This window comes from Astatotilapia calliptera, chromosome 13 (assembly GCF_900246225.1).
Source record: "Astatotilapia calliptera chromosome 13, fAstCal1.2, whole genome shotgun sequence".
Lineage (NCBI taxonomy): Eukaryota > Metazoa > Chordata > Actinopteri > Cichliformes > Cichlidae > Astatotilapia > Astatotilapia calliptera.
The window spans coordinates 17,305,848-17,329,610 of record NC_039314.1 but is presented as its reverse complement, the minus strand read 5'-3'; the positions used below and the strand labels follow the sequence as shown (position 1 = coordinate 17,329,610).

General features: G+C 40.7%; 1 protein-coding gene across 4 annotated transcripts in view; it reads right to left on the bottom strand.

Moving 5' to 3' along the window:
• Nucleotides 1-23,763, bottom strand: part of col17a1b (collagen, type XVII, alpha 1b) — a 25,729-nt gene extending 1,966 nt beyond the window's left edge. The window contains exons 1-55 of one of the 4 annotated variants that reach the window (XM_026188997.1): nucleotides 23,329-23,760; nucleotides 22,078-22,131; nucleotides 19,981-20,031; nucleotides 19,725-19,835; nucleotides 18,314-18,613; nucleotides 18,153-18,209; nucleotides 18,022-18,057; nucleotides 17,848-17,898; nucleotides 16,652-16,798; nucleotides 15,935-16,126; nucleotides 15,488-15,799; nucleotides 14,911-14,994; nucleotides 14,760-14,822; nucleotides 14,513-14,668; nucleotides 14,178-14,270; nucleotides 14,036-14,080; nucleotides 13,804-13,947; nucleotides 11,869-12,381; nucleotides 11,668-11,718; nucleotides 11,395-11,421; nucleotides 8,907-8,969; nucleotides 8,707-8,811; nucleotides 8,551-8,613; nucleotides 7,926-7,961; nucleotides 7,738-7,791; nucleotides 7,606-7,641; nucleotides 7,489-7,524; nucleotides 7,320-7,382; nucleotides 7,018-7,053; nucleotides 6,770-6,841; nucleotides 6,658-6,684; nucleotides 6,513-6,548; nucleotides 6,387-6,422; nucleotides 6,220-6,303; nucleotides 6,077-6,112; nucleotides 5,901-5,993; nucleotides 5,514-5,594; nucleotides 5,209-5,259; nucleotides 5,062-5,124; nucleotides 4,899-4,958; nucleotides 4,793-4,819; nucleotides 4,599-4,658; nucleotides 4,339-4,416; nucleotides 4,194-4,232; nucleotides 3,922-4,038; nucleotides 3,734-3,853; nucleotides 3,527-3,637; nucleotides 3,238-3,372; nucleotides 3,036-3,155; nucleotides 2,699-2,878; nucleotides 1,617-1,757; nucleotides 1,297-1,524; nucleotides 536-700; nucleotides 348-428; nucleotides 179-262 (exon numbers count right to left, since the gene is read on the bottom strand). In XM_026188997.1, coding sequence (XP_026044782.1) covers nucleotides 179-262; nucleotides 348-428; nucleotides 536-700; nucleotides 1,297-1,524; nucleotides 1,617-1,757; nucleotides 2,699-2,878; nucleotides 3,036-3,155; nucleotides 3,238-3,372; nucleotides 3,527-3,637; nucleotides 3,734-3,853; nucleotides 3,922-4,038; nucleotides 4,194-4,232; nucleotides 4,339-4,416; nucleotides 4,599-4,658; nucleotides 4,793-4,819; nucleotides 4,899-4,958; nucleotides 5,062-5,124; nucleotides 5,209-5,259; nucleotides 5,514-5,594; nucleotides 5,901-5,993; nucleotides 6,077-6,112; nucleotides 6,220-6,303; nucleotides 6,387-6,422; nucleotides 6,513-6,548; nucleotides 6,658-6,684; nucleotides 6,770-6,841; nucleotides 7,018-7,053; nucleotides 7,320-7,382; nucleotides 7,489-7,524; nucleotides 7,606-7,641; nucleotides 7,738-7,791; nucleotides 7,926-7,961; nucleotides 8,551-8,613; nucleotides 8,707-8,811; nucleotides 8,907-8,969; nucleotides 11,395-11,421; nucleotides 11,668-11,718; nucleotides 11,869-12,381; nucleotides 13,804-13,947; nucleotides 14,036-14,080; nucleotides 14,178-14,270; nucleotides 14,513-14,668; nucleotides 14,760-14,822; nucleotides 14,911-14,994; nucleotides 15,488-15,799; nucleotides 15,935-16,126; nucleotides 16,652-16,798; nucleotides 17,848-17,898; nucleotides 18,022-18,057; nucleotides 18,153-18,209; nucleotides 18,314-18,613; nucleotides 19,725-19,835; nucleotides 19,981-20,031; nucleotides 22,078-22,120 — 5,293 coding nt within the window. In that variant the 5' untranslated portion in view covers nucleotides 22,121-22,131; nucleotides 23,329-23,760. Of the gene's footprint in view, nucleotides 1-178; nucleotides 263-347; nucleotides 429-535; nucleotides 701-1,296; nucleotides 1,525-1,616; nucleotides 1,758-2,698; nucleotides 2,879-3,035; nucleotides 3,156-3,237; nucleotides 3,373-3,526; nucleotides 3,638-3,733; nucleotides 3,854-3,921; nucleotides 4,039-4,193; nucleotides 4,233-4,338; nucleotides 4,417-4,598; nucleotides 4,659-4,792; nucleotides 4,820-4,898; nucleotides 4,959-5,061; nucleotides 5,125-5,208; nucleotides 5,260-5,513; nucleotides 5,595-5,900; nucleotides 5,994-6,076; nucleotides 6,113-6,219; nucleotides 6,304-6,386; nucleotides 6,423-6,512; nucleotides 6,549-6,657; nucleotides 6,685-6,769; nucleotides 6,842-7,017; nucleotides 7,054-7,319; nucleotides 7,383-7,488; nucleotides 7,525-7,605; nucleotides 7,642-7,737; nucleotides 7,792-7,925; nucleotides 7,962-8,550; nucleotides 8,614-8,706; nucleotides 8,812-8,906; nucleotides 8,970-11,394; nucleotides 11,422-11,667; nucleotides 11,719-11,868; nucleotides 12,382-13,803; nucleotides 13,948-14,035; nucleotides 14,081-14,177; nucleotides 14,271-14,512; nucleotides 14,669-14,759; nucleotides 14,823-14,910; nucleotides 14,995-15,487; nucleotides 16,127-16,651; nucleotides 16,799-17,847; nucleotides 17,899-18,021; nucleotides 18,058-18,152; nucleotides 18,210-18,313; nucleotides 18,614-19,724; nucleotides 19,836-19,980; nucleotides 20,032-22,077; nucleotides 22,132-23,328 lie in introns of all 4 variants that reach the window. The other 3 variants (XM_026188994.1, XM_026188995.1, XM_026188996.1) reach the window with 3 other exon arrangements.

The window sequence follows — 23,763 nt, the reverse complement described above, 5'->3', positions numbered from 1 at the left end:
AAAGAAAACCTTTGAAAAACCTACAGAAATCCTAGAGAACTGTTCCTCAACAAAAAATACAAGAAAGTCTGGCTCCTTAGAAGCAAAATGTCAAGAAATGAGCGTTGATTCAAGACTTTTGCACAGTATTGCATGTAATTGGTTGTTTTTCCTGTAGTTTGACATCATAATAGCTTACCTGCTTCCCTCTTCTGCACTCTGTGTGGAATTTGGACAGTATATGTCCCTGGTATTCCAGGTAAACCTGGAGGTCCAGGATCACCTGTAACCATACAAAACACTCTTGTTGTTTCTGCACTAAAATGTTACTCTACCTGTACGCACTGAATAAAATCTGTTTTGTGTACCTTTGTCTCCTTTGGGTCCTGGGTACCCTCTTTCCCCTTTTGGCCCAGGGCTTCCTGAAGGGCCGGGAATGGTGCCATAGACTGTGAAAGGACAGAAAACAGATTTGTTAGAGGTAAAACTGCACTGTCTAGCAACACTTCAGAAGTTGAGACAGTTCAAGTGGGTGGAAAATCATAAGTATATTTACCTCTGAAGAAGTCCATGAGATCAGCTGTGATATTGCCGTAAGCTGCAAAAACACGACTGTGACCAGGTGGTCCAGGTGGGCCAGGCGGGCCTGGCGGGCCTTGAATAGCTCGAACATTTGTGGTCAAAGAAGCCCCACCTGAATACCCTTGCAGCAGGCCCTGACCTGCAGAAAAGTAATTTAAAAAAAAGAAGGCACTGTAGTCATATAAGTTAATTTGCATGTCTTTCATCGGCCTAAGTGAGAAGTACTCAAATCCTCAAGGTCCCCGTACTGGGATCAGGCTCTGTGTATGTGTTATTAACATGCAACACGCTACCATTTTTCAATGGTTTGCCAAGCATAGAGCATTCACAGAAGAGGCTGCTCATAATGGATGCAGCACTGTTGTGCTTAATTTGGAGACAGAGACTTAATTCAAATTCTTCTAACTGAATCTGAATTCAGAGTTGTGATAATACCCTTCCTGATGCAACCCTGTGAGGGTTTTTTGTCTCCTCTCTGACTTGAACCAGGAATCTTACACTTGTTAGATGGATGCATTAACCAATGCACTATTGCTAATATCATAATATAATTGTTATGGTGCCATTTTTTTGCCAAAAAATGCAAAAAACCATACTGGCTAAAAAACAGGCCTTAAGAAACATTGAACGTCAGGTCTAGCATGTAGAATTCCCAGCAATATAGGAACTGTAATTCTAACAGCACATCTGCCACAAAGGTACAAAAACTGGTAGAGTAACTGGTAATCTACTTACTCTTGATGTAGTCTGTAACTTTTATGGCGACATTAGAGTAGTCCAGTGTCTCAGCAAGCTTGCTGACATCAATCTGTCTGATCTGTGGGTTGTTGTGAGAGTCACCCTGAGCGTAGGTCTGGCTCTGTGCGTAGGTCTGGAGGTAGCCTGGCTCTCCACGCTCTCCTTTCAGACCCCTTGGACCGGGAGGCCCTGGAGGTCCCGTGATGGTACGGCGAACACTGTCACCTGGAGAGAGAAAATGTGTCATATCTGCTCTCATCTGTGCTGCTGGGAATGTTTTTTCATATTTGTATCTGTGTGGGATGTCCAAAGCTTACTGGTTAGATACTGCTGAATTTCAGTGCGGATGCTCTCCCTGGGGAAGTTCCCACTGTAAGAAACTGATCCAGTGTAAGTGCCTGGTGGACCCTGTGGACCTGGAGGACCAGGAGGGCCAGGAAGACCTCTAAACCCAGAACCTGGCAGAGAATAGAGACCAAGATGAACAAAGCTGGCACAAACTGATTTTGGATTAAATAAGAAGATCCATCCATCCATCCATCCATTCACTTCCGCTTATCCTTTCCAGGGTCGCATGGGGTGCTGGAGCCTATCCAGCTGTCACAGGGCGAGAGGCGGGGTACACCCTGGACAGGTCGCCAGTCTGTCCAGGGTGTACACATAGAGACACAGACAACCATTCGCACCCACATTCACTCACAGATTGACCAATTAACCTATCCCCACTAACTGCATGTTTAAATAAGAAGATGAATAGAAAAAAGCAAAAACCGTCCAAATTAAATTTTACAAATTAAAAATTAATCTTGTATTAAACTCAAGATTAAAAGATATGATTGATATGAATTTCATAATAAGCCAGAACTGCATGTCTCATCCCACAAAAGACCGCTTCTTCTTCTTCTTCATTTGCATCTCTAAACCTGTCCTAATTTTTCAGTAATATATAATATGAATGTATTATAGAATTTGGATGTTCTAAATAATATGGTCAGCATACATAAAATAAACTGTGGTGAGCCAAATACTTGGTTTTAAATTATTTCTTTCTACTACTGTGCCAAGATGACATTACTCTGGCTTTATCTTGGCCTCAGATAAAGCAGTGGAGCACTGAATTCTGTTTGCGGAAGCCTGGTGAGGGGCAACCAATCGGGCGAAAATGGTCTTAAAGAGACAGGAGCTCAAACTTCTAATTTTTGTTCACAAATAACATTTCTTTGAGTACTAATTGAAATTTAATTCGAGGATGGATAACATTTCTGATACTTTTAAAATTATTTCCACTGGTGTAAAATTATTTAGTCGACCCTTAAACAGTTAGTATCCAAGTGATTTTTCATGGTTAGACATCGCTTCGTAAACACAAGACTATTGTCACTCTCTCTGTTAGACATACCCTGCAAGTAACGCTGGATTTCTTCCAAGCTGTAGCCACGACCTCCTGCCCCATACACAGTAGCAGTGGAGACTCCTGGCGGGCCCTGAGGGCCAGTAGGGCCGGGTAGCCCTGGAACACCCGGAGGACCAGGAGGGCCTTGTTGCACAGCAGATGCGATCCATGAACGGAAATCTGAATCTAAAAAAAGTTGAAGATATGAGGAAGAAGATGAGTGAGTAACTTTATAGAAACTTTGAATCCAGATCATTCTGTATGCAGGTTATTTTGGTTATCCAGATAAAACATGTTGGTGTCTGTTAATAAAAAGAGACAGACACTAATTAAATGCTCTTACTCTTTATTAGTGCAGAATAGTCAATAGTAGCGGTAGTGAAGCCAGACCCTGCTGGACCAGGAGGCCCTGCAACCCCAGGAGGACCACGTGGCCCAGGTGGACCTCTTGCAATCCCTCTCTCTATAAATAACATAAAACCCATTAGTTTAAGCCCAGTTGCTGTATCCATGTTTAGTGTTTTTAGGTAAGAATCTTTGCTAACCGTTCATGAAATTGAAGACATATGTAGCTATCTCCTCTACTCTATAACTGCCTGAAAGTCCTACTGATGTCCCTGGTGGTCCTGGTGGCCCTTGTGGCCCTGGTGGTCCTGTCAAATATCTCCTCACGTCATCTCCTGGACAGATCAGAGCAAAGACACAGTTTAGCTTGGTGCATCCAAGCTTAAAAAACAAAAAATGATGCATGATAGATGATGATGAAGAGACTGTAGAGGTGCTGTACTGAATGCAAGCTGGGTATGATACAGCTAAAATATATATTGTACTCACTCTGAAGCATAGCTATGAGACCGCTGACTGTCAGGGACCCAGAGGCAGGTCCAGGAGGACCAGGTGGTCCTGGAGGACCCTGAACACCCAAGCTGAACCCTGAGTCTGAACCTGAAATTACACAAAACATTTAGAGGTGGGTCTAGTTTACTGACTGTGTCTCTGAAATAAGTATTCATCTCTCTCACATAATTAAAAAATGCTTACGTCGTAGGTATGCAATGACACGAAGAGAGATGTCATCTATAGAGCCTGAGTAGGTTCCAGGGGGTCCTGGTGGTCCAGGTGGACCTGGAGGTCCAGGAATGGCAGATTGCCTGGCTCTACCTGAAATGGAACAAGTCAATACCATGTTCTGCCCTCTGAAAGTGATCTCCCTTTAGAAAGACTCTTACTTAAATAGTCACTGATGTACTGCCGCATCTCAGTAGAAGAAGCAAAGGAGCCCGGCAAGCCTGGAGGGCCAGCAGGACCTGGAGGACCAGGAGGACCTGACGTGACTGAGATTGAGCCTGGGGAAGAAAAAAAACCTGACAGTTAAAATCCTGTGGAGTACAAGTGGACTTTAAAGCCACTGTGAACTATTTCTGTTTTTAAGAAGAAGCCACTCGTGACTTTGTCTATAATTGTAAACAGAAATGAGGACATGGTTCATGATTTTATCTACCTCTTGAAGCGCCTGGAATCCCAGGAGCTCCAGTGTCCCCTGGAAGATAAACAACAAATGTATTGTTGTTGCGTGACAAACTCACAGTTCATACAGCTAATATAACGCATCTCATCCACTGATTTAAGAGTGCTGTTAGCTTTACCTTTGAGTCCTTGAGGCCCTGGAGGCCCTGGTGGACCTGGTGGTCCTGGGAGCCCACGTCCTCCACCATATGTTGACACTGTAAGTCAGAATTGATACATAAACATCTGAAGTAACATGATACAGCATACTGTATTTTTTAATGTGCCAGCTCTCTAATTCAGACGTTGTGTTGTGTCAGCTTGTGCAATTGCCCCCTCTGAAGTTCATGTGTAAACATGGCTTAATTTAATTGTAATGTGATTATTTAGAAGTCCTGACCTCTCTCGTTGGTTCCTGGTGTTCCCGGGGTGCCGGGCACACCTGGCTGACCGGGTTCACCTGAGACACAAATGTCAATTATTTAAGAGTTATATAAGTTATATAAGCATATAAGCAGAGAGGCTTGGTATGAATGGATGCATGATTTTAAAAAAAGCCAAAATATAGACAAAAATTAAAGATAAAAATTATACCTTGGTATCCCCTGGGCCCTTGAAGACCTAAAACAAAGATAAAAAATTGTATGTTAAAGAGCTAATAGAGAGGCAGAGATCAGACCACTTCACAAAGACTAATCACCTGTTGATCCTTTAGCCCCGGGAGGCCCAGGAGGTCCTGGTGGTCCTGGATATAAGGCTGCTGTAAGAAGAACAGTGCTGAAGTCAGTGGCATTGCTCTGTTACTACTAATTACATGTAAAACCCAAATCTAGATATAACAGAATTATGACTGTGGATCATACCACCAGCGCTGGATACAAAGCTGGAGTCCCCTTTGTCTCCTTTAGGTCCTGGTCTTCCATAACCTAGAAAGAACAAAATAAGAGTTTTTACATGAAGAATGGATCAGATTCACACGCAGTGACAACAGCGCTGAGACAGAAACTTGCCTGGCTGTCCTGGGGGCCCAGGTGGTCCTGGAGGTCCTTGTCTGGAATCTCCTAATAAAAAACATTTTCAAATGACTCAGTAGGTATTTTTCATTGTGTCAAACAAATCCCACACAACTTTTAAAGATGTTACCTGTTATTATGTCTATAATGTTATAGAACAACTGTATTGATTGACTAGTCTAGACTACAGTAAGTGTTCCTGGGGCTTTGGGCTCTTTAGACTTTATCCTCTCCTCTGTGCGCCTTAGAACAATGTGAAGATGTGCTGGAAACTTCTACTAAATATAAAATGTGTTATCTACCTGGACGTCCTGGAGGCCCAGGTGGACCCGGTGGGCCGGGTGGGCCAGACTGTGCCAAACCTCCATTTTCACGAAACAGCCCTGAAGCACAAACAAAAACAAGTTTATTAAAGAGAAGTGGCAAATACTGAATAATGGCTACTATCAAAGTAATGCTAACTCAAGTGGGGGACAGGTTAAAGTAAAAAATGTGATTCTGTAGTGGTAGTAAAACAGTTAAAAAAGTTAGCATTGGCCACCAAACTCTGATACAATACAGATAGATAGATAGATAGATAGATAGATAGATAGATAGATAGATAGATAGATAGATAGATAGATAGATAGATAGATAGATAGATAGATAGATAGATAGATAGATAGATAGATTCATTCAAAAGTACTCACTGTCTGTTCTGCTTGAAGAAACCGTCTCACTCTTACTCAAGGATAGTTCTGATTCTCCCACGTCTCCCTTTTCTCCTCTGTCACCTTTAGGACCTGAAAAGGCAAACATTTAGGGTTTTAATCTGAATCTGAAAGGAAAATTCAAGTTGAGAACAAGAAAAACCACAATGACGTACCAGGTTGGCCAGGCAGACCAGCAGGGCCGATGGGACCTGAGGAGGTAAATTGAAGATAAAAAAAACAAAACATTAATGCTGGTACTATAATTCAGCGATGAAATGAATGTCCAACTATTTTTTTGGGCTATCAAGCGTCAGACCTGATAATCCTGGAGCCCCAGGGGGACCAGGAGGACCAGCAGGCCCAGGTGCTCCTGGGATGCCAACAGCAGTGGAGCCAGCTGCTAAATGTATGTGATTATCAGATGTCAAATTCTTGTCTTTATCAGGAGTCTGTTAAAATATACATTTCATGATGTTCTGTTACCTGCATTGATGATGCGTCCTGGTGCACCAGTGTCACCTTAAACAGACATGCAGATCTCACGTTAAGGTGTTAAAGTCATAATCAACAGCACAAAAAAAACTTGCAGGCAGACATACGCAGCTGTACCTTTGGTGCCGGGTTGTCCTGGATTTCCTGGTATCCCTAAAATACAATTTAAGTACATCATCAGTGTGGTCAGCATTCAAAAGTGTCACCCCCAGAGAATTAATAATATGCTACAACAGGAGAGGTATTAATGGCACAGTCATACCTGGTGGTCCTTGAAGTCCAGGTGTTCCTACAGAAGGAAAATATTATGAATATATTTCTGAATATATGTAGCAGATTTATTATCTGCTAATGTGTTAGAGCAGCAACCTTACCTGGAAGTCCATTATCCCCAGGAGGCCCAGCAGGACCTCTGAGTCCAGGAGGCCCAGCTGGTCCTTGGTCACCTGGGCCCAAGGAATAGCATTAGGATTTATTTATTTTGATGTATTTTTATTTTAATTATTCTATTTTACACTTGTGTGAAATAAATGTATTAATTCTACCTATATCTGTTCTATATTCTTATTTAAATAATATGTAAATTAGTGCAAATGCAGTGCTTATATGATGAGTTATTCACCTCTTGATCCCTTTGCGCCATCTTGTCCAGAAAGTCCTGATGGGCAAAAAGCAGAAAATATTTTATATTTAATTTATCTAAAACATAAACGCATATGCTGCTGACTTAATAACAAGTCTTAGCTACAGACAGAGGAAGCCTTATGAGCAGACTCCTCTTTGACAGAGAATGTTGTTTCATGCTCCTGCAGGTTCTAAACAACCACATGAAACACCAGGAGGCAGTCGAGCACAGTACCACAGTCCGAGTGTCTGAGAATCTATTAGAATCTACTATCCGAGGTTAGACATCCTCTGACTCACCCACTGATCCTTTGGAGCCTTTTTCTCCAGCTGGCCCGGGCGGACCTGGTAAACCGGATTCACCTGAGAAGTCAGACAACTCGATCAGAAAATTAAGAGACTGAACGGAGTTTAAAACATGCTAATTTTGCATCTACAAATCCAGTTTCAATTACAAAGCTGTGCTGACCTTGTGCACCTCTGGGACCTTTGTCACCAGTGTCACCTGAAATAAACAATGAATTAAACTCTGATCAACAAGCCCAACACAGGGTCCTTTAAAATCCTGACAGGATGTACAACAAACCTTTAAGTCCCTGGAATCCAGCAAGCCCTCTATCACCTGCAGAGTAAGAAAAAGATGTTATAATATATCAAAAAATAAATAATTTAACTATGAATTTCACACTATTTAGCAGGTGAGTAGTGTGAAACCCACCTTTAGCCCCAGGAGGCCCTGATTCGCCACGGAAACCTTGAAGACCTGGTTGACCTATCACAAAGCAGTTCATGTTAAAGGCCAGGAATGAAGTTAAAACACTAATGATGCTATTTTCAGCTGGTGCTAAATACATTTTGTGGTAAATTCCGCTAAGCAAGTAGATGAATTCGATTTAATGCACTAACCTGGTGGCCCAGAAAGTCCAGACAGCCCCTGTGCACCTGAAAGAATAATTAGCAATTAATAATTATAACAGCATTTGGACAAAAATAAGAATTTAAAAACTGTTTTGATTCACATTGGCACTTTAGGAAAGCTTGAGCTTTCTTTCTTTCATTACACTGAGAAATCAAAATTGCTCTAAAGTGACACAGATGTAAAATAAACGAATAAGTAAATAAATAACTGTAGTGAAAAAAACAACAACTTTTTTCCAGTGTTTTCTAAACCAAAGCTTTCTAAGTGTTTTGGTAACGCTATTTGGAAAAACAGGAAAGACATATGAGTTTAATTATGCATGAAGTCACAAATAAAACATATTTCTGGAGAGTATGAATAAAAATAAAGCAATGATAGGCCATTCTTTGTTTGTTTTTGTTTTTTTTGATAAGTAATGTCAGCTGAAAAATTGCATCTTGAGGCTGTATTCATAAACTGACTCTATACTGCCACCTGCTGCTGCAAACGGTACAGACACCACGAGGGATTAAATGCTTGTCATCTCATAAATGGCTCAATAAGGAGGCATTCATAGATGTTTTTGTTTGTTTGTTTACTTGAATTTGAAAGCTCCATCTTTACTGATCTCACCTTTTGGTCCAGGGGGGCCGATAGGTCCTACAGGCCCAGGAACCCCAGGATCTCCATGAGCACCTGCAGAAGCCAAACATAAAAGATCTTGTAGTGACAAACTGTTTGCGAGTCAAGCTGGACAAGGTCTTTGATTGCTCTGAGTATGAACCATACCTCTGTCGCCTTTAATTCCAAAGCCTGGAGGTCCTGGCTCACCTCTCGGGCCAACTGGGCCCTCACGACCTCTGAGACCCGGTGGCCCCTCAGCTCCATGTTCACCTGATCACACATAAAGCACAGAGATGATCAGTGGCTCTAACTCAGCTGAGCAGCTACATCATGAATTCAATTTTAACTTGAAATGTTTTGTGTACCTTGAGTTCCTTTTTGTCCTTTGGGACCTTCGGGGCCTGAATGTCCCATCGCACCTGGAGGACCTGAAGTCACAGTCACAGTGAGTAAAAATGGCGTCACAATACCACACAGTAATTCTAAGAAAAATATAAAATAATGTGATGACTAGCATCCGATACCAATGCTGATACTGACACTGACATTTGGAGGTATTTTAAATCCACTTTTCCAGTGTTTCGGCTGAAATGTTTTTGTTTCAGACACACGACACACAAACAGATCTCTGTAACACTTGTCGATCCATTTTCACCCTGCCCAAATCTACTCAGATCAGCTTGTGTTGTGTGCCAAACACGCTGACAACAGGAAAATTGTAACCCGCCCTCTGGTGGACAAACTATTGTATCTAACGTTAATGGTCCTAACATGGTTGAAGTGTGTTTTACAGTTTTTTACAGACGCTAGGACACATTTCCCAATACTTAGGTCACTTTTGCAAAACACTTCACACAATCCTCCTAACTGACCGTCAGCTTGGCAAAGCAGTTCATTTCACATTCAAAATGCACTACAACTACCAAAACACTTCATTCAGGTCTCAAATAAACTCATTCTTCCAGAACACTAGCAAAGGTTGACAGCCGGCAAACACACTTCGTCACCCACAAAACAATGACCTAAAAAACACTAACAACATGTAGCATTACACAGTGTTTTCTTGTGTAAAACAAGGACACATCTCTGTTTATAATTTCAATATATGTTACTGGAATGAATCAGACATCATGCAGAATTCGTTACAGTTTTTTACAGACGCTAGGACACATTTCTCAATACTTAGGTCACGTTTGCAAAACTCCTCACACAGTGAGCACGACAGAAGTCTATGTGGGCTAAACTGAGGACCAGTTATCATTGTTTTGGCACAAAATGCATTCAATGACCACATCTCTCAAATTTCATGAATTATCTTCTCACTCAGACACAACAACTGCCAAAAATCTTTGTACGTACAGGACATTTTGCATGTGCTTACATACTGTTTTCAAAACTGTTAAACTTATGGCCAAAACAATAACACAATGCAAAACTTAAAAAGACAGCAAAATCCAACAGCAATATTTTATTGAAACATATTTTAAATCTAAAAATGCAGTTTAACCAGCCACAGCTGATTCTCATTGTAGATGAACATCTACACAGGTGTTACTCCTTCAATTTTTCAACTCCTTCAATTCTGGCAGCCAGAAGATTCTTTCCTAGGTGCATTGCCCTAGATGACATAAGATGTGATGTGGATGAGAACCTGTGGCCAAATGGAGGAGACCGAGTAGATTAGCATTACTATTGTATGTGTATCAGTGGATGGTGTGTATACAAATTCTTGTATTTTGGGATTACTTAGTGCAAAAAAATAAAAATACATAAACAAATATTAACGAATTCTGCATGATGTCTGATTCATTCCAGTAACATATATTGAAATTATAAACAGAGATGTGTCCTTGTTTTACACAAGGAAACACTGTGTAATGCTACATGTTGTAAGTGTTTTTTAGGTCTTTGTTTTGTGGGTGACAAAGTGTGTTTGTCGGCTGTCAACCTTTGCTAGTGTTCTGGAAGAATGAGTTTATTTGAGACCTGAATGAAGTGTTTTGGTAGTTGTAGTGCATTTTGAATGTGAAATGAACTGCTTTGCCAAGCTGATGGTCAGTTAGGAGGATTGTGTGAAGTGTTTTGCAAAAGTGACCTAAGTATTGAGAAATGTGTCCTAGCGTCTGTAAAAAACTGTAATATTTGTTTATGTGTTTTTATTTTTTTGCACTAAGTAATCCCACAATACAAGAATTTGTATACACACCATCCACTGATACACATACAATAGTAATGCTAATCTACTCCATTTCTGGCTGGGTCCATGTTTACATCACAAAAAAAAACCTATTCAGCAGTTGTCTCCTTTTGTAATGAAATTGAAGGAGTAACATCTGTGTAGATGTTCATCTACAATGAGAATCAGCTGTGGCTGGTTAAACTGCATTTTTAGATTGGAAATATGTTTCAATAAAATATTGCTGTTGGATTTTGCTGTCTTTTCAAGTTTTGCATTGTATTATTGTTTTGGCCATAAGTTTAACAGTTTTGAAAACAGTATGTAAGCACATGCAAAATGTCCTGTACGTACAAAGATTTTTGGCAGTTGTTGTGTCTGAGTGAGAAGATAATTCATGAAATTTGAGAGATGTAGTCATTGAATGCATTTTGTGCCAAAACAATGATAACTGGTCCTCAGTTTAGCCCACATAGACTTCTGTTGTGCTCACTGTGTGAGGAGTTTTGCAAACGTGACCTAAGTATTGAGAAATGTGTCCTAGCGTCTGTAAAAAACTGTAACTGCTGTTATAAATGCTGATACTGATAGATCAGCACACAGATAATATCAGCCTGAAAACAAATTGGGTGGGCTGTAGTGATTAATAAATGAAAATGTAAGTCATCGTTACTCACCTGGGATGCCAGGGAAACCGGGATCTCCTATAAAAAATAAAACACAAGAGAAATAAGAGCAGAAAAATGGAGCAGGACTTCACCCGAAATACTCCAAAAAGAAAATATTTTGGTCAGTAAGAGATACTGCTGTTAAACCTTTAGTTCCAGGGTCGCATAAAAAGAGTAGGAAAATAAACATTCTTAAAATTTTAAATGACATGCAGCTGATTTTGATTACCTCAAGAACATTATAGTTTTAGATGTAATTATATAAACTTTTTTATATTTTACCTTTAGGCCCAGGCAATCCTCTCTCTCCCTGTACTGAGGACGCTAAAGTAGCTGAAAAAGGAAAACAATTACATGAATGTAGTGCATGATATGTAAATATGTATGTGTGCGTGTGTGTGTGTGTGTGTGTGTGTGTGTGTGTGTGTGTGTGTGTGTGTGTGTGTGTGTGTGTGTGTGTGTGTGTGTGTGTGTGTGTGGTACCTTTGAATGCCTGCGACTGCATTTCAGCCCTTAACATGTGCTGGATGGCCAGCTGAAGAGCAGCAGAATCTATGTGTCCTCCACTCACGCTGATCCTGAGGTCAGTGCCAGTACCGGCACCACTAGCAGAACCGGTAACCCCAACTCGTTGACCGGTACCAGCAGCATCAACTCTACCACTTTGACTTGTACCAGCACTCCCGACGCTGCTGCTTCCACTACTGCTGGAGCTCCCACTGGAACTGGTACCAGCTCCAACACCAGAAGTACCAGTAGACCCTCCAATGCCATTACCACCTGCGCTGACATCACTTGTGGAAATCTGAACTTGTGTCCTGGATCCTGAACTTCCATCTCCTCCACCCACGCCTATGGTGTTGTCAGTGCCCATACCTCCACCATCCACATAAGTGTTGATATCATTGGAAGACAGCCGACTGGTGTGGGCGCCAGCGACCGATGACGCAGCTTCCAGGGTCGCCACTCGACTCTTCAGCTTTCTCACATCCTCAGCTGAGAAAAAGACAGGCAGATGTTTCCACCGTAAGTAAAAAATTCTTATTTACAGCTTCTCAAATATAAAGTGTTATCTTTCTTTTTCTCTTCGTGACTCATGACTCCGTGATGAAAGTACTATGATGTTTTAGCTGTGGTCTAAAAATCTAAAATGTAACATATTTACTTGCTCATATTTGTAGTAAATGTGAGCACAAGTATAGAACGGGATTCTTGCAGCTTCCCTTTGTGGGAGCCTCCAAGCCCGAGGAAAAAAAAATCCAGTGGATAAGAGCCCAAAACTGCAGTTCCCCTAGAGGCCACTTGAGGCTGCCTCCAAAAGCATGTAAGTGCTCTTTGACTTCCATGTTAAGATGCTGTTGAACTATACAACATTTAAAGTATGTTTACAGCCTGATAGAAGAAGCATTTTTGGTTACTGTTGGCGGTTTCCCGTTCCATACTACCTGTACTGGGGTCTTAGACAGTGTTTGTGGTGTTGGTGCTATTTGAAGTGTTTTAGTGGAGCTGTATGATCTACAACGTGGCTTTCTGGGTGGTACAGACCATCCCAGAAGTTTGTGCTTCAGTTATGATGACTTGTACAATTTAACAGATTATTTAGCCCTCCAACTTCATACCAGGATGAAGGAGGAAATGCAGATTTTAGAAAGAAATGAATGAACTGTAATATGGCACTTAAGCCTCAGTTTCTAAACTATATATGGAATACTGGAACAATTAAAAGCAATAAAAAGGCTATTATTTATCCAGACATACAGAGTCAAATTTTTATTTTTCCTTTGTTTTCAAGGGACATAAAAATGAAGTGTATATCCTCTCAAACTCTGCTGTTGCTTCACAGTCTAAGACTGAGAGTGAAGACTCGTAAATTCATTTGTGTTCCCCTCGGAACATATTTAACTTAACATATAACTAAGCTATAAGTTATAACATATGTATTGAACTGAATGATGAAAAACAGACGTTTATCAGTTCACAGACTCTGAGCAGGCTGTGGATGCTTCAGTGTAAGTTGCAAATGTATTTTCAGGTTCTTGACATCACATTTTTATCAGGGTAAATCCACAACAACAACTCTCGTGCTACAGGCAAAGCAAACTCGAGTCTCTGATGTCATCCAGCAACGATTTCCAGAGCTGGTCTGTAGACAATGAATGAATGCCAGACTTTATGGGGGTGGGACGGCACTAAGAGATCATATTTCCAGGGAGAGAATTACATTTATTGTTTCTCAGCTCAATAGTGGAGACTAGTCTATAAAGGCTGAAACACTTTTTATTGGTTAAAAAACAGTCACTCTCTGATCCTTCACAGCACAGCAGCTTTAGAAACTGGCCCTTCAGACTCCTGAGGTTTTATCTTATCTGTGGCCTTTGGGGTGGGGGACTCTCATAAGGCTGCACAGTTCAATCTTACCCAGAGCAATGAGGCCAAACAGGAGTCCCAGCAAGAGCAGGGAGAGAAGGAGAAGGCCCAGCAGCCACTTCCACCAGGAGCAACAGGAGTCCGAACAACAGCATAGTCCTCCGCCTCCGAAGATGCCGCTGTCCCTGTGAATCTCTGCAGAAAGAGTGACGAGTTCAATCCAACATTAAATTTTCAGTACACTGTCAATTAACTCCTCAATATTTATGTCGATGAAACTTACCTGCATAGGTGGCTTTGTCTTTCATTACAACTCCAGATGAACCATCTGTGCAAGAAATAAACCAACATCACCAATTTTTTTGTTATTGTTGTTGTTTTCTTGTAAATCAGTCACATTGGAGATGCTTTTAAGATGCTCTCACAGTAAGAGTTGCCAGTCTCTGCCTTCAGTTGGGCCGTTTCACCGTAGCTCGAAATAAGCTTCTCCTTCTTTATCGAGTCTCCTGACAGTGACCCTGTGAAAACAGAAAAAGCACCCATTTTATGTATTTATTTATTTTTTCTTAAGGAACTAAACTGAAAACATACAATGACAAACTGTAACAGACAATCAGCTTCTAAAGGAGTTTAAATTATAACCAAAAAACGAATAAAAAACAGTGCAATTAAATACATGTCAGACCAATTCCCGATTAAAACTCTAAGGAAAGTTGAGGAACTTGTATGCCCAGTAGGTGGCGCTGAGTGTGAGGCTCACCTCCTCCTACATGAATGCCGCTGCTGGTAAACTGCTTGCCGGTGTCTTTTGCCAAAATGAGCATATCTGTCTCCCTTTTGGCTGGAACGTTTTCTTTTTCAGAAACCACGAACTTATAGTCTTTCTTATAGGCGTCATCAGTTTGGGATCTAGTGGCTGATAAAAGACAAACCACCAGGAATTAATCTTGTTCAGCCTTTGATTATTTTTATCAGATTCAGGGGGATTTAAACTGTTGCAGACTTACCCGTAGAGACTCCAGTGCTGATGCCGCTGCCACCGTTGGTCACGTTCTTCTGAACACCATATCCTGTAAATACAAACGCATAGATGAATATGTAAGAAAGACACAATTTTGAAATGAGGGCAAAAAGAGGATAGAAAAAAGGTTTTCTTACCTCCCAGGTTAGCATTTACGTTGGCTCCACTGGTGGTGAGCACACTGGCCGAAGTGGGTGCCAGGTTATTCTGAAAGCCGTAAACTAGAAAATATAGATGCAGAGATTTGATTAAGTAACTACCAATTATTTCACACTGGAGGAAAGTCACAGTGGAGAAAGGAAGCATCCTTCATTTCCATTTATGGCCCCAGAGTAGTTTTACAACTTGACTATGCTAACCAGCCAGAATAGAGAAGAAAGACTTAACTGGAGTTTGTGCAATTTATTTTGTTTTTTCAGGGAAAAGAATTACACTGACTATGGAAAAGTATCAAAAACTCACAAAAACTCATGCATCAAATATGGAAAATACTTCCAAGGTTTTTCTGAGAATATATAATATTCAAATTCAACACTATGGACCATCAGGATGGGCATGATGACATCTGCTGATTTCTAATATAAGACTTATCATAGTGTACCTGTTTCCTTGTTCAGATGTTTGTTTATATGTAAGCATGTGTAGATATGGAGCATAATAAATGCATGTGTAGTGACAACATATCCATGTATATCCAGGAACATTTGGTCTCACCTGACAGGGATGATGGAGAGGTGGGGATGACTGGTGCCAAGCCTGCAGCCATGTTGTTGGCGCTGACCTGCCCACTTTGGTATGTGTAGCTGCTGGTGTTGCCAGCAATGACTGTAGTGGAGGAGGATGGCAGAGTGGAGGTGGACCAGGAGAAAGTGGGGAACACCGTGGAGTCCAGAGTGTCATATTGACCTGATCTTACAGTGGTGTCATACTGCACTGATCTCACACCAGTATCATACTGTCCTGATCTCACACCAGTATCATACTGTCCTGATTTCAGACTACCATCATACTGCACTGATCTCACACCAGTATCATACTGTCCTGATCTCACACCAGTATCATACTGTCCTGATTTCAGACTACCATCATACTGCACTGATCTCACACCAGTATCATACTGTCCTGATTTCAGACTACCATCATACTGCACTGATCTCACACCAGTATCATACTGTCCTGATTTCAGACTACCATCATACTGAATTGATTTGACGCCAGTATCATACTTGTCTGTGATATCATACTGGCTTGATTTATCAAGCTTTCCATTTGTCAGGCCGGTATCATACAGTCCTGATAAATCAATGGTGTTGAACCCAGGTGATCTCACACCAGAGCCAAAAGAACTTGAAACTGCAGGAGAGAAAAGACACAAAGACAAACATTTTAAATGTGTCTCTAGTTTTCACTTTTCTCCACTTTGTGTCTGTGATGTGCAGCTCAGGCGGCAGTGCGTTGTCCTGTAGTTTGGTCGGTAGCCCCCCACTGTCTGTGTTATACTGAACCATAATTGGCCTCTGATGCATCCATCAGAGTGTGAGTGTGCGTGTGACAGTTAAAAAGAGCTTAAAGACATAGTATGAATGTGTGTGAGAAAAGGTAAAACCAATATATAAGAGTCTATTAAACAGTTTAACCCCTTATAACCTGTTTCCACATTCAGACTAAATCTATATATTGGACACAACTTGACAACTAACTTTATTGCACATTAATATACATTTTTATTAATGTTATTTTTTCCCTCTTTATTCCATATTAAGATTTCCTGTGACACCTCTCTAATATATAATGACTTTTTAATAAACCCTGACTATTTTGACAAGATGTTCTTCTACGTGAATCTCCAACGCTAAAGGGTTTAGCACTGTAGTATACCTGACTGAGAGGCCACTGAGATGGTCTTGGTCTCCACGCTGGCCTTTTTAGGGACAGGCAGGGTGATGGAGGCACTGGAGGAGCGAGTGGGGCTGACGCTGCTAGAGCGTCCCTTCAGCAGCTTCTTCACGTCATCCAACTCTGTCCCTGCAGAACCACAAACGCACAAACAAATGCAACAATGCAGCACATCTCAGATACTGTTTCATCTTGAATTTGAACTAGAAACTCAACAGCAGAAACTGTTAGAAGTTTATGGCTAAAAGGAATCCTAAAAACAGAAGACTGTAATTTTGCAAGAGGCAAACACAAAAAACACTTTTTAAAGAAAATTTAACATTTTGTCTTAATATTTATTCTTCATTTAGTTTGGTTAGTTGGGGGTATGTGTCCTCTGAAAATATTAGTTAATCTCCGTTTGTCATAAAACAGGTATAATCAATCATATAAATATCTAACATGTACTCATGCAATAATCTCACAGTGTAAAAGTGGCCATGATTTATTGTTTTGAAAGTATTTTTATTTGTAATATTTCTGCGAGTGATAATAGCTGCAAAACCTACAAAAGAAGAGACTTACACTCCACTTCTGAGAGTTACGGTCTTGTTTTTGTTTTATTATATTTAGTAAAAGTGCTTTCTCCACCACTACACACGATGTACCGTGGCAGGCTGAGGGGGCCAAAGGTGGCACAGAGTGACTAACTCTTAAAAAATGTGGATTAAATAACAGCACTTATGGACTTCAATCAGCAGGGGGAGCGATGATCATCTGTTCAGCTCTAACTCTGCACCGTTTTGGTCTAAAATGGGACTTACTGCAAACAGTGAGTCATGTGTGCCGTTGCTACCACCAAAACTCTGCCCCATAACCTTTTCTCCACATGGCTACAGTGCAAACAAAGGCACAGTCCCCACTGTTTAAACCTCCCCTCGTCTCTTTTTGCTGATGTATATGTTCTGTTTTGGAGAACTAACTGCAACACGTGTTACAAATTAGAATTTTATAGACTCGCATGTGAGAAGTGGAACGTAATATAAATCTGATCCACATGATTCAAAAGAGACACCCCATAGTAAAAAGTCTTTCACTATGCAAGTGGTTCTTTGAATGAATGTACTCAGGAACAGGACAAAATGAGAAAAAGTTCTGAGAACTTGCATAACAGCAGCAAATGGATTGAGAGGTCTTACATCTGCAGGGAGTGGGGGAGGCACTTTGCAATCTGACTCTGATCTCGCTTTCTGGAAAAAAAATCACAACACACAATGGACAATGGAATCCTCATTTAATAAAATAAATAAATAAATAACAATTCAGAGTCAGATGGTGCAGAAATAATGAGGGGAGGAGCTATTATTAAATACCTCTGCTTTCGCTTCTCCCTCTTGTGGCACCAGAGCCTGAAAGAAAAACAGAGACACATGTTTAGGGTATGTTTAGGGTAAAACAGGAGAGATATTGTGCAATGAGAACATTGATAAGCCTTTTCACTTACAATAGTTTCCATAATCTTTGCGAGTAAATTCTGGAGAGGAATTAGCACTGGAACTCCCTAGAAGAAAGCACAATGGTTGAGCAGGAGTATAAACAGCACCCTTGAGTTGTGCCAGTTTCCTTCACTCTCTGATGCCAACTGTTTTATTAACAGGATCTCACCATCATAGCCCCCTGAGCGGCTGGATATGTGCTTCCTCTCCCGGAAAGCTGGCGACAGGCCTCCTGATGAGCCAGCAGTCTGCGTCCTCCTGGCACCGCCCGACGAGCTGGACCGGACCTTGGACGCGGAGCTCACGAGATAACTGCCTCCGCTGCCTCCACCTCCTCCTCCTCCTGTGGCAATTCCAAAGCTTTCTCCATCTATGTAGGTCCCACCTCCCTCACCCCCTCCTGAGGAGTCTCCGCCGAGGTAGATTCCCGAGGAGGAGCTGTAGCTCCCGGTGTTCACACCTACAGAAGCTGGAAGGATGATTTCCAAAATTATTTATGATTTCACAGAACTCTTCAGTCATGATTGGACTAATATGACCAGGAAGTAGTAACTAAGTCCCTTTTCTCAGCTGTAAATTTAAGATAGTGCCATTTTACATGAGTATTTACAGCTTCTGCTCTGCCACATCTCAGAAAAACTGAACATACTGGAAATACTACATAGCACACAGAAAATATATAGTGATGATCCATTTTAAAGTCCCACTTACTGGAAAATATTCCTGAGAAACCTCCACAGAAGATGCTACATAAGATAATCGTTTTTATTTAATAAAAACTGCTGTTTCTAAAAAGAAAAGTAAATGATTTCCTGTGGCAAGTGTACATTAGCAGCTAAAACAGATCCACTGAAACTCCTGAACGTGTTTACCTGCAGAATATGATTAATGTTATACAGATTCTGCAGATAACACTCGCATTGCCACACGTTCAGCTGACCAGTTGTGCAAAACTTGAAACACTTGAAACAGGCTCAGTTATTTAATTTGGTTTTTCTGTACAGTCCACAAACTGTACAGAAACTAAATTAGAGTACTGATAGTTACTTTACAACAAGAGGAACTCCTGTTTTAGTGTGTGAAAACATCCAGATCTGTCATTTTTACATTAAACCCTGGTTTAACTTATTCATTCAATTCAATAAAAAAGTTCCCCATAAATATTGCACAAAAATAGTCATTTCTAATTAAAAACCTGCTAAATAACTAAAAGAAGTAAAGTATTTCCCTATGCCATGCTGTGGAGCAGAAGTATATAGTAGCATGAAACCATAACATCTAAGTAAGTATCTTTACTGAGATTGGAGCTAAAAGTTAAATACAGTAACCGTTTCCCTCTGGCACCCGAAAAATAACGTTTCAGTAAACCAGCTCCACCTCAGCCTCCTTTAATAGTAATGCTCTCCGCTGTATCTTAGTGCATCAATAATGACGTCAGAGCTACTTTCAAGAAATAAAATATTCCTGCCTGGATGCAAAAAACTAGAATCTGTCTTTTGTAATTCGGGTTAAAAATGTGACATTCAGCATCTCAAAACAAAACTGCAGCTTCCTCATTTTAAGTGGAAAGTTGCTCTCACATGAAGAAAAGTAAGTTCCACTGCTGCTGTTCTGGGTTAAGACATTCTTCTCCAAGCCCAGCCCTCCAGCACTGCTGGACATATTCCTGTGATTTGATCCGCTGGTTCCCTCTAGCAACGAAGACACACAGCAAAACACAAGAAGCAGTTACTCATCGGGAACTTCCTTTAGAACTATAATTACTCTTATTTCTTTTTTTGTTTTTAGTTTGCTGACAACAATTAAGGCAAACATGGCTAGACCAAAGAGACTCACTTGGTGGGAGAGATGTCAGTCTGGTTGTGGAGGTTATGGTTTCTGTGACAACTGATGAAAAGGAAACAATAATTACTACTGTGCACACAGTATTTGAGTCCATATAGGTATAACACTGAGAGTTATTACAGCAAACTACACTTTTTTTTGTTGTAAAAAAACTGAAAATGTACTTTTTTTGCCAGTATATTATCTGTTTTTTATGTAATAGACAGGATGACATAATGGAATAACAGAAAACAGATCACATAACAACAGAAAAATAACAGAAATGATCAGAATAAAAATAAATATGAAAAGAATAAACAAATAAACAGAAATAACATGTTATTGTGTGTAGACTCATCTTGACACTTATTGTTATTGTTATTGTTTTTATACTATAACTAAAGACTAGGGGTTAGGAGAGAGGATTACAAAACTGTTATAGCACATTAATAACAATTTTTGGAGAGCAAGGTTGGTCGATGTCCTCCTACAACTGTTTTTTAAATTTAATGAAATTTAATGAAATGAACAATTTCTAACCATAGTGAATTGATGTGATTGCTTACGAACATTAACAGGCATACAAATGAAAACTTCACTCTGACTATTAATGATTTTGACAACCATCTAAAAATGCAAAATGCTAGTCTTAATAGTGCCTCATAGTTTTTTAATAGAGTATTAACTGATCTATTAAACACTATTAAAGTTCTAGTTGCAACCTTGAAGCCTTTAATAACAGGTGACTTGCAATTACCTGGTTCTAAAACAACCAAGTGCCAGGTTAAGGTCATCGGGTTGGGTGGTTTCCCGTAAAATCAAATCAAACTCAAGTCTTGCGTTTAAATAAAGCTAAAGTATCAAATGAGGACATCTGACATGTCAAGTTTTTCAATGTTTTGATTCTTACTGACAAAAACGCCCCTACCAAAAATTTCACAAGCATCTTGAGGTCTTAATTTGCAGATTGCTGACCCTGTGATTGCTATCACAATGCGCAACAGGAGAATAACAACTAAATCACCTCCAGGAACGAGCCGGACCCTACGCCCTGTGACCGCGTTTTCTTTATGAATTTTCAGTCCCAACTTGGATTCACACTTTCTGACAAGTTCTGACTGTAATCAAAGACTTTGTCCTCAGGTCAGCCTGAGCCTTCATGCTCATCATATATGTAGGCATGAATTACAAGAACATTAAATAAAGATTGCATAAATTATGGGTGCAGATAAATTTGATGTTAATAACACCCCTGTTCCAGCAGGAGGCAAGTTGTTCTCCTGCAGCAGCCTGTTGAGTTTTGCTGGCATCAGCTATAGATTATAAAAATTCCTTTAATTTCATGCTGGCTTCTCGTTCGTGTCTTCCTCCTTTCATCTCCTCCTCTTCCCTCCTGCTTTCCTTCCCTTTTAGGGGTTTATGTCTGTTTTAGGCCTGTTATGCTCCTGCTGCCGATGCTCCTCGACTCTGGCAAAGCCTCGAACACATTCTAACCACTGGTTATGAAATGTGTTAAATAAATAAAGTTCAGCAGATTTGCTTTAAAAGTGATCAATAAAACAAGAGGACAGCGTGTCTGATTCTCTCGGCAATGGTCAAACTTATGATCCGGGCCTGCTTGACCTCTCCGCCCTGTGTCAGAAGCTGTTAGGCCGCGATGAGCTCTGCTTTAACATTTAGCTATGACTACTGAAGGGAAACCCAGAGGATGACTTACACTGTGATGAGCAATGGAAAGTGAGACCAGTGAAGGCATGCAGTGATGTTAGTGATAATAAGACCCCCCAGAGAGAGAGAGAGACAAAACCACCACCAAGGAAAGGAGGACGCTATTTAAAACCGTGTAGCAACAAAGTATTTTTGAGCCTCTACACCAATCTGTCTTTAAACCCTCAAATAAAAAATCACTTTATGAGGTCTGTGAAAATGGGACGCTGAGATTCTGAATGAAATCCAATTCAAATAGAACAAAAACTGTCTGTGGCAGTTAGTTTTTGTTTAATGTGTGTCTATTTTGGGTGAATCAAGCCTTTATTTTGGGATTTAATGGTGGCTTTGTCTATCTGTACTGCCATTCCAAAAACTTCGGAGGAAATCCAGAAATCTCACCCTTTTCTTCTGAGAAGTCCATCTGCCTTGTTAACTCGTCCATCCCATTTTAATCTGGTGAGATGATGATAAAATGTTGACCACAGTCATGTATATTCAGAGCCGTCTGCTTATTTCTTAACTGTGGTTAGATGGTATTTTAGCTAACATCTAATGAAAAAAAAGACAAAATTGTTCTCCCAGGAATGATCTGGGTTAAAGATCAGGCTGCTTGTTTACTGCATGTATTTGATACTTCATCCCAGCTGAAACACAAAATGTCATCACACCAGTCTTCCTGATTGTATTTTTTAAAACCACCATATGGTTTCCCCTTCCACTAACAGCAGACAGGCAGAACATATGCAACAAGAGCACACATTTACCTCTATGTGAACAGAGGACACCACAGAAAAGCATCATCTATAGCTTTCAGCAGACTTTCTATTTACTTTTGTTTCTTTGACGAGCAAACTCACAAAGGAACAAAGGAGTCTGGTGGATCACCGCTCAGCTCTGAAAGACCATCCTCTCACCACACCCTGCCAGCCAACTAAGGGCATTTAACTGCATGTGCTTCATCTACACTCAGGTTATTTAGAAACAGCAATGCAGAGAAACTTCATAAGATGCCCTTTTTGTTACTTTTCTCCTGTACCACGTGGTGCTGAAACCACAGCTTCTACCTGTGCCCAGTAACACATTTATGCTGTTTTTACTGCTGTGAGAAAAGTTAATAGTGAAGATATTTCTCCCAATAAATCCACTCCTTGTTATCCTTTTAGCTTGAAGCTTGTAAAAAAAAAAAAAAAACAGTTACTTATCATAGGCTGTAACTGATCTGAGCAGCAAATATAGGCACATGTCAGTTAAAGCGTGATGCTCCAGAAAGGCCGGAGCCACTGGTATATTTAGACGGATCTAAATAGCACAGCAAAAGGAGAATGTGTAAAACTATCCTGAGATCACTATAACCGAAAAATGATCCCCAAAAAACCCCTCCAATGGATTGTACATACAAGCCAAGAAGTATGTGCGGAGAACTTTGAAGACTATAACAATTCCAACCTATAAACACCCAAAAAAAGATTGACAGCCCATCAGCAAACTCCCAGAGCGCAGTTAGTGCAGAGATGCAGCAGCCAGGTGGGAAGAAACATCCGCAACATCCACCTTAAACAACTTTCCCCTTCTCCCCCCACCCCCTTTAAAGTCTCCAAGTTATTTCAGAGCACTGCATTGTAACAAAACAAAACAAAAAGAAATCCATACCTTCAGCCACTTCCAACAAGTACCGATCAAATACGGATTCCTCCCAGGATGGAGCGACTGATCCACCACCGGAGGAACAATGTGTTTATGTGAAGCTGACGCGTCGTGCGGGGATGTTCTTAAAGTCCTCGATCCTATTGTGTCTTTTCGCTCAACTTTCCCAGGCAAGTAAAAACAGAGATTTTGGCACCGGTCCCAGCCGCGCCCATCAGCTTGGCAGGCAGGTGTGGCAGACGGCACGAAAAGCTGAATTTGAAGAAGAAAAAGAAGAAGAAGAAGAAGAAAAGAGCGCCCGAGGGAACCAATTAAGTTGTCAGACTCAGCCTAACAGGCACAGATACTCGACAGTGAAAAGGAAAAGTGATGAACTCCTCCTGCTGCTGCTACTGCTCAGCGCTTTAGCCTTACTTTTCGAAACTGGTAAAGTTTTGAGAG